At 40.8% G+C, this 13,079-nt stretch overlaps 1 protein-coding gene across 1 annotated transcript in view; it reads right to left on the bottom strand.

Annotated features, from left to right (window-relative positions):
- Window positions 1–13,079, bottom strand: part of LOC126263277 (uncharacterized) — an 881,511-nt gene that overhangs the window by 19,694 nt on the left and 848,738 nt on the right. The window contains exon 15 of the mRNA XM_049960363.1: window positions 289–391. Coding sequence (XP_049816320.1) covers window positions 289–391 — 103 coding nt within the window. The remainder of the gene's footprint in view (window positions 1–288; window positions 392–13,079) is intronic.

Genomic DNA, 13,079 nt, shown 5'->3' with positions numbered 1-13,079 from the left:
GTGTGATGTACGTAACGATGACGAATCTACATTAAGTTCAGTCTGACGTTCCTGTGCGATAAGGAGTTAACGTAATCATTTCTGAACAAAGTGTGCGCGTAAAGCAGCGCTTAGTACATTCCTGGTGATATTCAGAACGTGACACTGCTACAACGTCAGTTCCTGGCTACCACTGACATGTAAACAGAAATATCACACACAAGTCTCCAAGAAACAGAATTCGATGATTTGTATTTCCCCTTTCGAGATCACCACTAGTTGTATGAGTGAAAGCAATGGTTGACGTACCTTGTTTCTGTGATTGTATCCGATCATTGTTGTCCTCCTGAATGGATTAGTAAAGTTGAGATTCACGTCCTGTAGATTGTTCGTATATAGGTCAAGGGCAAAACTGCAACAGAAAACATTTGTGTCCAATTAAGCTTCATTAAAATACACATAATCTAAAAATCGACTTTAGTCACAAATTTTTCAAGGGAGTGCTTGTACCAACAGGAAAGCTGAAAATGTGTAAACAAAACTGTTAATTATAAGAGTATTTAAAATTATGAACGACAGTTACAGCAAAAAATTTGTTTCAGGAAACAATGGAGAGGAACAACACAGCTTCAGGAATGGGCAGCCAAGTACACCCTTGTCATATTTACACCATGCTCGTAATTCAAAAAGTTAATACCGAAAAGAATGGAATCAAAGGCACATTTAATTAGAAAGTTAATATAGAAAACAAAGCAGTCAAAAGACACATAATGTCTCAAATACGAGAAAATATCAAGTTTTAGTTTCTTTATGCAAAAAAAACATGTTTCTAATTACACACTTAAATTAAAAGTTTGAAAATTAACGACAGTTATAAACATTAATCATGGCTATCAGGATCCATCACCATTATTATCATTTATTTATGTGAACTACATAATCCAGGGATCTAAAGCAACTGTTCCACTTCTTACAAAATTCTATCTAATAATAATGCTTGAAAGTTGCTATCTGCAGACGACTGGACACTAATGCCAGTAAGCGAAACTAATTTACAAAGATCTATATACAATATTCGTAGCCAGCTGAAATAGTTTAGGATTTGAAACACGGGGAAACAATGAAACAACTGAACAAGTAATAGATTTTATATATGTGGGCAACACATACATTTACAAATCATACCGTCGCAGAGACCATTAACGAGATACAATAAATTTAATGTAATTTATTTTAAAGAGAAAATATGGAAAAGTAAAATCTAGCTGCAGAAATGAGGCTCTAAAGCAATACTTACAAGAGGAAAGCCTCAAATACGGCCAACGATTCGGCTCATATCTGGTAGGTTGCTTGTGTAAAACGTAAAATGAAATACTCATAAAACTTTTTGGCTAGACACCCACCAGTTTTCTTGGGAAAACCACTTCTAAAGTTCATCAACATTGACGGGATTGATAGATAATTGAAAACTAAGCATTTTTTAATCATATATGGGGTCCTGAAACACACATTCCAATACGTTTTGAGAAAATAAACTGTTACGATTGCTGCTTAGGTAACGATAAGATAAACGCCGTTCAACGAAAGTGCCGCTGGCGTAAAAACGAAGAACTCTGACTGGGGAGCAGAGAATCTGTGTTCGCTTCCACATGCATCATGCAGTATTTTTTATTTGTATTTATTTTGCCTCGAATTTCGTAAGATTAATGTGGTAGGAAAGCAATAAAGAATAATGACAAGACAGGCAAATAAACTTCTCGATCGACATGGATTAAAGAAAAATTAAAATTACAATGTGCTTCTAAGAATTCAGTGGGAATTGCACAACACCACGGACGCAATAACGATTCATAGCATAATTCATGAACAAGTTTCAATACCATAAAAATGGTTCAAATGGCTCTTATGACAATGGGACTTAACATTTGAGGTCATCAGTCCCCCAGACTTAGAACTTCTTAAATCTAACTAACCTAAGGAGATCACATACATCCATGCCCGAGGCAGGATTCGAACCTGCGACCGTAGCAGCAGCGCGGTTCCGGACTGAAGCGCCTAGAACCTCTTGGCCACAGCGGCAGGCTTGAGTACCATATTTTCTGGTGATATTATCATATGTGTGACAGGCATCAAAATTAATTGCGGAAAAACGATTTATTTTTAAATGTAAAACTAAACTGTTTTCCTCCGAATCTTCGGTAGATATTACGCAGTTGGACTAAGACTGCATTCATTAGATGTTCTCGATGTTGCCAGTGTATTTACTTCGAATTGTTTTATGACAAGTACCATCTGTATAGTTGTTCCAAGGAAAGTGAGGTCGTGTAACAGACAGAGTGAAAAAGGCGGTATAGACTCACTAGGATTAAAATTTTAATTCTTTACTGGCACAAGTTGTTTCAGAAATTTATTTGTCTACCTTTTTATCATTTCTTATCGAGTTACTTACCTTCTTAAGCCTCTTATTCTCGCCAATTTTCATACGGAAAAGAACAAAATACTGCAGAATACATTTGCAAATGGAACACAGGTTCTCCGTTACCCAGCCATAACCCTCCGTCGCCGACCAGCGGCGCTTCCGTTCAACATGGTTTACCGTATTGGTACATTAGCGGCACTCGAAACAGTTTCTTTCCTCAATTTTTAGGAAAACATGCGATTTAGGTTCCCATGTACGTACGATAAAAATGCTTAATTTTCGATTATCTAAGGATGCCGTCATATTCGAGTTGATTGCGCGTAATGAACTTCAGCAGTGGTTTCCTCAAAAAGGGCTGGGTATTGAGCCAAAAATCTTAGAGCCATTTATTTTACGTAGACCCTATACACAGGTGAACTGCCAAATCGGTTGGCCGTGTCTGAGGCCCTCCGCCGATTAGAAATCGTCTCTGTGCACTGAAGTGAGAGCTAATCTCCACGTCAAAATCATAAATCAAGAATAAACAGCCCATACACTATTTTCTTCCTGGAGTAGTTTAAAGAATATAATTTAGAGATAGGCCGTAAAACAATATTGACACAAAAAAATGGTGCATAAAGTCCAAATGTATCAATTACAGTTGTAACAGGATGCTCTTACGATGTCAAAGAATAGGCTACCGTACCGTAAAATTTGCTCTACATTGATGTCAAAAGAGGACATAGTGAGGAAAACGTTATTGTTGACACTGAACGGTTTGACTAGCGGAGTATGGGAACTCTTCCAAAACCGCTCATATATAAAAACGATTATGACGATAATCATAAGCTGTAAAATTATTACATGACCTTTGGTAAATATTACGATCACGATTATCAGTAAATAATGGATCCTATAGGTACGCTATCTGCCTAAATGTGAAACACTCAAAACTAAATTTTCATCACTAGTACTAGTTTTCCTCTAGATTAGATTAGATTAAATTCAGTTTCTGTTCCATAGGCGCAAAAATGAGATGATTCTCATGGGTGTGGAACATTTCAGGTGATTGTCAAAATAGGTGAATACATTGCAGTAAACTTTATCTGCTAACATTTACAGAATCAATACAGTGTCAAAATCAAACATCAATCAATATCATATTACAATAACCACTATCATTTCAGACATTATGTCATAAGGATTACAATTCCGTACACCATATAAAACGATGAATTACAGTAACATTTTTATATATTGCAACCCCTTTGTTCAGTGGAATGCTGTAAATCTCGGTATAAGGTGAGCGAGGTACAAATCTTTATCATTTACTCTCTCTATCTAAGTGAGAAGGTGAATACGCGAACGGTTTCATCACCAACACAAAATCCGGACTTTTTTTTGGAAATTTTAACAACTACTGTTACGTACTAAAGCAGAAAAGGGTTCCTAAAAGGAAACATACACACGCGAATAACGAGGGTGAAATAGAACTTATACTACTGCACCTCTGTTAGCTAGGAAGAAAAAACCTTGTCGACTTCAAAACACGTTAAAGGGAGGAACGCACACAGAAAGTGAATTATACACTACATTCAGTAGCGAAAAATATTTTTAATAAGAATCTAACTGAAGAATCGTATTATGAATGCAATATTTGTAGAACATGACTAATCATAATGCTTTGTCAGTAACAGTGCAACACATCTCGTGTTCATTCTCTTAAATTTCAGTTCGACAAAGACAGGAAGAAAGTCAGATGACAGTTCCACTCTTTCCTCTTCAATATTTTAATACTGTCAACTGGTATTTTTACAGGTTTACGTGTTGGGAACGATACATTATTATCATGTTGTGTCTATCATTCGCCTATATCATTCTGTTACTTTGTCGAGTAATTTATGCTAACTTAATGAGTGCGGTCTCGCGGAAAATTATCCCTGAAAAGTGGCAGCTCAATGCTGTGCTATAGTTCTGTGGTTCATCAGAAGAGTATAGAGCTACTCTAACTTTAATGCCGAGGATTAAGGGTATCTATGTTTACTAAACCGTTTAATGAGATTGCCGCGATTCGAATGACCGATACACGCATACATCGGATTTGGACATCATGAAAGCTAGCTGCGAGTCAGGGCATTCCCGCCTAGGCTTGCCACACGGTCATGGTTGTGAGACCGCTACGTGTGTGTTAGTTACCCTTTGGTTGCTTTGGTTTCCTTCTTTCGTATTGCTCCTTGGAGTAATGTTTATGATGCCTAGGCGGTCTTCCATATTTATTACGCACAGGGCAGTGAAAAATTTCATTGTTCTCTAACTTAGTTTAACAGGTAGATAACAATAAAACATGAAGTAGGGGTTGTACATCATCATTTATTTTTATAAACAGATATAAAAAGTAATAAAATTAACGAAAGTGTGTAGAGCATCAGCGGCCACAGGCTCCATCTTATTGGAGCCTCATTCATGAAACCCTTTAATATAAAGAAGCTCTACCCTTTAGCAGTCTTTAGCAGTAGAAATGAAGAACATAAGCTGCACTCGACACGGACGGATGGGAACTGATTCTGAGATTGTAGAAAAGTCAGTTAACTACTGCAGTGCATTTTACTGTTGAATGCCTTTTCCAATTTATTATTGACAGCAGTCCCTCTATATATTTCGTGCCACAGTAAGGACATCGTTGTAATCAAATGTTCAGATGATCGAAATCTTTAAGTAATAAAGATTTACCACGTCAGTAGGTCTCAGGTTCCTGAAATACGACGTTCGTCAAGTATTTGTAAACTTACAATACTCACACTGCAAGCGAGATAAAAAACGTAACAAAACAGTACATTATACCAACGTAGAATGCTCCACCCAACTGGCGACAAAGGGAAATAAAAACTAACGCACCACAAAGGAGTTTGCAAATCGGTCACAAACTAATATTCATATAGGTATCGACGGAAAGCGCAAAATTATAATCTTTGGTGGCAGAAGGATGAATGTCTGACGCAACAGCGTAATTCCACCGCGCAGATAGCAAGGATAGTAAACAATGGACATATCGACAGCAGGGCATAAAGTCTTCGCGAATTTCGTTACGTGTACCCAGGTCGACAGCAACTTTGCCTCGCTTACAGGTGAGTGAGCAGTACACTGATCAGCTAGAGAATTATGACTGCCTTCGCAATACCGAGCGAGGTGGCGCAGTGGTTAGACACTGGACTTGCATTCGGGAGGACGACGGTTCAATCCCGCGTCCGGCCATCCTGATTTAGGTTTTCCGTGATTTCCCTAAATCACTCCAGGCAAATGCCGGGATGGTTCCTTTGAAAGGGCACGGCCGACTTCCTTCCCCGTCCTTTCCTAATCCGATGAGACCGATGACCTCGCTGTCTGGTCTCCTCCTCCCCCCCCCCAAAAAAAAAAACAACAAAAAAACGCAATAACCGCTATGTCCACCTTTGGCAAAGATAACAGTGGCTAAGCGTCGTGATATGGAAGCAGTGAGGCCTTCGTAGGTCGTTGGATGCAGTTGGAACCATATATGCATACGCAAGTTACCTAAGTCCCTAATATTCCGGGGAGGGGGCGATGAGCTCTGACGCCTCGTTCACTCACACCCCAGATGCGTTCGATGGGGTTCAGATCTGGGGAGCTGGGGGCCCAGCCCATCAATTGGACTAGCCATTTTGTTCCTTGAACCTCTCCATCACACTATTGGCTTTGCGACATGGCACATTGCCTTGTTGAAAAATGCCACTGCCATAGGGAAACATGAGGGGGTGTAAAGGGTCTGCAAACAGAGTACGAAACTTCTTGGCTGTCATGGTGCCTTACACGAGCTCCACTGGACCCATGGATGCCTATGTGAATGTTCCACAGAACATAATGGAGCCGCCCCCAGCTTGTCTCCGTCTGGCAGGACAGCTGACAAAGAGCTGTGGGCCTGGAACACAACTGATTCGCGCCCTCCCACCAGCATGATGAAGAAGGTATCACGATCAATCAGACCGTGCAAGGCTCTGTACTGCGTCGACGTTCAGTGCCGTTGATCACGTGCCCATTCCAGTACTAGTTGCCGATATTGTGGTGTTAACAATGACACATGCATGGATCGTCTGCTGCGGAGGCCCATCATTAGGATTATTTGGTGCTCTTTCTCAGACATTCTTGAACTCTGACCAGCATGAAAGTGTGATGTTAGTTCCACCACAGCCCGCCGCCTCTGCTATTTTACCAACCTGCCCAGCTTGCAACGTCCGACATCTGTAATGAGGGGGAGCCGCCCAATCCCAAGACATCTGGACTTGGTTTCACCTGGTTTCGCCATGTACTGAAGATACTCCTCGAACATCCATCAAATCATGCGGTTTCGGGAATGCTCGTGTCGAGCCTCCAGGCCATAATAATCTGCCTCTGTCAAACTCAGTTATTGCGCCTTCCCCATTCTACACACGGATATTACACGCAACGTGCGTGTGTCTGACTGGCAGCCATTCACTGCCAGGTGGCGCTGCTATCGCCTGGACGGGTTTATATCGATAGTAGGTCGATAGTTATGATGTTCTGTCTGATCAGTGTGTATCCAGATGTCGGCATTTGAGAGAGAATCTATAGTTGGAATTAAATATTCTGGTTGGAGCAATCGGGGAATCCCTCGACATTGAAATAATGCAGTGCCATTGTTGGACGATCTTGTTGAGAACTGATGAACCATGGCGTGAAGAAGGATGATGATGATGTCTGGTTTATGGGGCGCGCAACTGCGCGGTTATCAGCGCCCTTACAAATTCCCAACCTTGCTCAGTCCAAACTCGTCACATTCATGAATGATGATGAAATGATGAGGACAACACAAACACCCAGTCATCTTGAGGCAGGTGAAAGTCCCCGACCCCGCCGGGAATCGAACCCAGGATCATGTGCCCAGGAAGCGAGAACGCGACCGCGAGACCACGAGCTGCGGACGTCAAGAAGGAAGTGGTTGACCTAGAGAGAAGGTAGAACATGAGTACCGAGTACAGAGGCACTCCGAGCGCCAGGTTCATCATTACCATCGATCCGACGTGCAATTGTGGTTTCAGTGCCCACAAGGATCATTAATAGGCGGCTCACAGAAAGGGGGCTGAGCTCACAACGCCTCTAGACTACCATTGACTTCTGAACACCAACAAGTCCACTTGCAGTGGCGTCGGCCGCATTCGGCCTGGAATCACATTTGGAGGCGCCTTAGACAACGACGGGATACGGGGAGTGACGGTCTGAGGTGCCATTCTGTTTCACAGCACGACCCCTTTGGTTGTCATGCGCGGCAATCTTACAGATTAGCGGTATGTCGACGATACCCTACGTCAACGTAATGCCTGCTCGCGAACAGTGAGAGTTTCTACTACATGTCTTCGTGCTTGATAAATCCTACCTTGTACAGCAAGACTGCCACATCGCTCCGCAATTGAGGACGTTTGGAGCATCATGGTCAAGGCTCTTCAACGAATTTGGGTTTTTGAGAATCTAACGCACCAATTGGACAGAATCTGGCACGATATCCCTCAGGATAACATCCAACAACGTTGTCAGTCAATGCCAAGCCGAATAACTGTTTGCACAAGGACCAGATGTGGACCAATGCGTTACTGACTAGCCCAAATTGTGAAACTCTTTCTCTCGAACGAATAAATGAGCCAATTATTCTGAAATAGTAATTACTTGTTTGCCTGTACATATAAATCACATCTACCTGTTTCCCGGATTATTTTTCAGTTGTGCGGCGCTCTTTCTTTTCCCCCTCAGTGATATGTGACGCACTGGAAACAGTCTTACAACTTTGGAATACTTTGTAGGCGCATTTACATTACGTTTACTGCGTGTAGGTGATATCCTATACTACTCCTTGAACAAATAAAGCGATTTTCACCGTGCCTATTGAATTCGTCAGCAACGTCTTAACAGAAAAAAGTATTGGGTGTAGCAGCCGACAAATTTTTATTTTTCGTGTGCTTCTAATTGCAATTTTTATACAGTTCGAAAGGTTTTGAATAATTATTTCCTTCCCTATTACTTCGATATTTTCATTTTTAGTATTACGAATGTTGCGAATCTCTCGTGAAATTAACACTCGAAAGTGTCTAAGAGTGAAAATCGCTCCAACTAACAATTTATGGAAAGGGTGACTGGGCACATATGCAAAACCTTACGTGGACTGTAGTTGGCAAACGGCGAACTTTTCAACATCGATGGCCTTTGTTTGTATGTACATGATGTTGGAGCCCATTGCAAACTCAAGTATAATAACGTCCCACCTTCAGGAAGAAAAGCCTTATGAAAATTGATGAGAATCAGTCCATTTGAATAATTTAAAGAGACTTAAAATATGAAGCTGTTGTTATATTGTTCTGCTAATTCCATCAGCTATGTGTCACACATAAGATTTAGGCATATATGTATTGCATGTATCGCTAAAGCCGATGTATAAGCATTGCACGAGAATGATGCCAGATTACACAGGGAGGGAAAGTAGTTGGTGCCAGCCTCGTTGAGTCTGTAACCAATGCCACCGATTTCTTAGGGTATCGGCAAGAAATGAATCAAATACAATTACTACTTAATTTCCTAAAAATTATCGACGTTGAATGTACAAGTAGATAGAGATGAAATGTCGCTGGAATGAAATATTGACCTGGCAAAAAAAAAAAAAAAAAAAAAAAAAAAGTCCTAATTAGCGGGCTGCAGCTTCCCAAGATGTAATGCTAGTGCTAAAGCTGATGCTAATGCCAATGCTGATGCTGATGCTAATGCTGATGATATTGCTAGCAACATAACAAATTAAGGCATTCTCATCGCCAGCATAACCCAACCAGCCTGAAAATCACAGGGAAATTTGTAAGGTGATGGGGTCTGCCTTGATGAGAGTAGTTAAATTTCAATCATTCAGTCGTCACATCATATTGCAAGGTTGGTTCGCTGTCGGAAATTATGCGTCTATTTTGGCTGACGAAACTTCTCCCGTGACGTGAACCGCTTTTTATAGAAAATCCATTGCATCATGACAGCAATACTTTCATTTATTCAACTGGTGCAGTTCGTTTGAAGATTCCTAACTATATAGACATTTCCTTGTGTCCTTCATTCTTGGCACCACTACAGAAACACAATATAACAGGACTCTCTGTTTTTTTTCGAAGAATGAATTTACTCGCCATATCTACTTTTACGTCAGCTCAGGATATTTTGGTTGGATTATGGGAAACATTTTTATCCTTGGGAGAGTCTCTCTCTTAAGTGCAATGGGCCAGTTTTAATGCACGTAATGGTATGAAGACTACTCGGTGAAATATTAGTCTTCACCAGCATACACAATTATACCTTAAGAATCACTGTATGGAAGAGGGTACTTCATACTGTATACAAAAAAAAAAAAAAAAAATTGTGTATCGGTAACCGAAATCTGTAATCAATGAAAACACGATGACAAAATCGTACGTGAAAGTTCTTCTTGTACCACATGTTAATATTTCTTTCCGTTCAATTTGCTGCGCGTAGCACGAAAAGTTGCATGTGCTCCTGTGCTAGATGTTATCCGTGCCGTTTCCAATTGAGGAGACGAAGAAATTCCTATTTTCTGCCATAAAATAGAGTGCTTGGAATTTTATAAGCAGCTTTTCATGGGGTATAAGACGACTGTATTTCAATGCCTACCATTTAAAATGATTTAGCATTTGTGTTACAAAATTTGAACCAGTAATTCTTTCATTTATTCAAGCTGCCCTTCTTCATACACGCTCGATGTCCCTTCTTGTTCTGACATTGTAAGGATCTCAACCACTAGCGCAATATTCAGTTATGAATAAATATTTATTCGGTGTAAATCACAAGAATATAACTTCACATTATTAGTTCTGATCAAATTTTTCCATCGCCTAATGTGGTGATACACTATGAACACTGAGTGATTTTTCATGATAATAGCTGCAATATACACCCACAACAGTGAATGGTCAAACTGGAGTCTGAAATTATCTCATTGTGTCCTGGACTGAATAAACCATTTGGCAGTTTATTTTTCGGTGGCTGTATCTCCTGCAAACTTTATGTCAACAGTTACTAAAGTCAGTTATTAACAGAATAATGGTATTGCTATCAATACAGGTTCCAAATGTCCTACCAATAAATCGAATTTGATTGAACTACAAGTGAACGTATTTTTACTTCTTCCTTTATACAGGGTGTATCGTAATTAATGGAGTAAACGCATACAGTTGAAAGTACACGATACCAGAAGCAAAAAAGTCTCAGTAAACATAGGGTCAAAAATGCATACCTTAAGAGTTGCGAGCAATTTTTCATCTTCGATACTGAGAAACAAATCTCTTCTATTGCAAGTTCTTTGCTTTCCATATTTTGGGTAGTGGTAGTATGGACCGAAATAAGAAAAAAATATCCAGCAAATTTGTGCTGTAAAACGCACACCTTAAAAGTTACGGGCACTTGATCATTAGAAGAGTTGTGTTTCAAATTAGCAAAGATGAACAAGTGCTCATAGCTTTTAAGGAATGCATTTTAGAGCACTTGTTTATTGGACATTTTTTCTTGGTTTGGTCCATACTACCAGTTCCCAAAATATAGAAAGCAAAGAACTTGCAGTAGAAGAGATATGTTTCACAGTATCTAAGATGCTCGTAGCTCTTAATGTATGCATTTTCGACCCTATGTTTACTGAGACTTTTTTGCTTCTACTTTCGTGTACTTTCAACTGTATGCGTTTACGCCATTAATTATGATACACCCTGTATAGGGTAGCTTAAAGGTATCTATACTATATAAACGACTATTCGCCAGTTAAGAATAACGCACCCAAACAAACCTTTCGTTAAGTGTAGAGATTTACTTTGTTCTAGACTGGACGTTGGTTTCCAGTATTACCACCACAGACAGATATGTTGCTAATGTGTAACTGGATATAACTATCAGATTAAAATTCCGTATAGGTAACAACACCATCTTCAAAAATCTATGGCTCTAATAATATTTTGGACTCTCAGACATCAGTGTGTTACATGAATTGTAATGTTTGTATTACTTTTTCACGGGAAGTCCAGTTTTTTTGTGTTTGTATATTATAACTCTTCACTCAGGGTAAAGTGGTTCCTTTTGTATTTCAAAAGTTGTCAGTCCATTGGAAAGGCTGACTAAATATCTAACAGCAACATCCTTATATGTGAGGGCAGGCTTTCTCGGCGAATTTCATATATGAAGTCTTCACGCGCTGTCAGCCGAGTAGCGTCGTCGTCTCGTAGCAACACTTTAGTGTTACGAGCACTTGATCATTAGAAGAGTTGTGTTTCAAAGTAGCAAAGATGAACAAGTGCTCATAGCTCTGAATGAATGCATTTTGAGCCCATCTTCGCCTGAAGATGATGGAGACGCATTCCATCGAAACGTTGCTACAAGACGACGACGCTACTCGGCTGACAACCCGTGAAGACTTCATACAGGCGACATCCTTCCTTTAGTAGGCTTCATTGTGATCCCGAGTCAAAACATTTTTGAAAGTCCGTAGGATAAAAATAGCAACGAAGATCCGTAACCAGCCACAATACATCGCATTAATTTTGTGCTACACGTTTCGAGGTTTAATGTCTCATCTTCAGACATTTTCCTTCTCCAGCATCTGAGTTGATGTTGACGTTTGACACTACTGACTATAATTACGTAAGTAAACAGAAGGATAATTGAATATTAACACTTTAGTGACTGGGGTGTTCATATGTCTAGACCGATCGCTTCAATTAATTACAAAGTGATTAATTTCACTATTGTAATGTGCTGTTACGGATCTATCTCGGAATAGGAGCTACGTTTCATTACACAAATATGGTTCAAATGACTGAGCACTATGGGACTTAACATCTGAGGTCTTCAGTCCCCTAGACTTAGAACTACTTAAACCTAACTAACCTAAGGACATCGCACACATCCATGCCCGAGGCAGGGTTCGAACCTGCGACGGTAGCGGTCGCGTGGTTCCAGACTGACGGGCCTAGAACCGCTCGGCCACAGCGGCAGGCTTCATTACACATTATAGGTTTGAAAAGGCTCATCTACCAGAGGCATGAATAGTGGTAGGAACTTCGTCTACAGATTGTGTTGCACACCGTGTTCCTAACTCCACGTATGTATGTCGGTACGAAGGAACTATTGAGAGGGAGATGTGGAGTCCATGCGAGGTGATGACGTGGCATGGCACTGGGCCAGGACATGGGGACGAAGCCTTCTGATCCGTGCCCTGCTGTGCTGTGCTCTCGCATAATCCCTTCTTCCGCAGCCGTAGCTGGCCCTTTCCGTGTCGTTCCCTCCCTCGTGTTTTCGGACAACTTTATCGCTCAGAGCTGTTAAAGGCGCGAACCTCCCTTTCCTCCTACCCTTCCACATACACAAACACAAACACACACACACACACACACACACAGAGAGAGAGAGAGAGAGAGAGAGAGAGACGCGGTAACAATTTATCCGATATCTGGCCCAATGCCACTCGCTTACATTTGGCCCCCGCTGACGTTAATTCAGTCGCCCGAGCACGGCAGAAGCGAGGAGCACGTGCAGTCGACCGGCTCTAGGCAGATAATTAAAAGCACAAGAGGCGGCGATTTTTGCCGCTCGAGTACCGCTCGTTAGCGCCATAGAGGAGCAGCGAAAAAAGAGAGCCAAGAGCGTC

The sequence above is a fragment of the Schistocerca nitens genome, chromosome 6, assembly GCF_023898315.1.
Source record: "Schistocerca nitens isolate TAMUIC-IGC-003100 chromosome 6, iqSchNite1.1, whole genome shotgun sequence".
NCBI classification, from domain to species: domain Eukaryota; kingdom Metazoa; phylum Arthropoda; class Insecta; order Orthoptera; family Acrididae; genus Schistocerca; species Schistocerca nitens.
The sequence above is the reverse complement of the archived record's forward strand: the minus strand, read 5'-3'. Positions and strand labels throughout refer to the sequence as shown.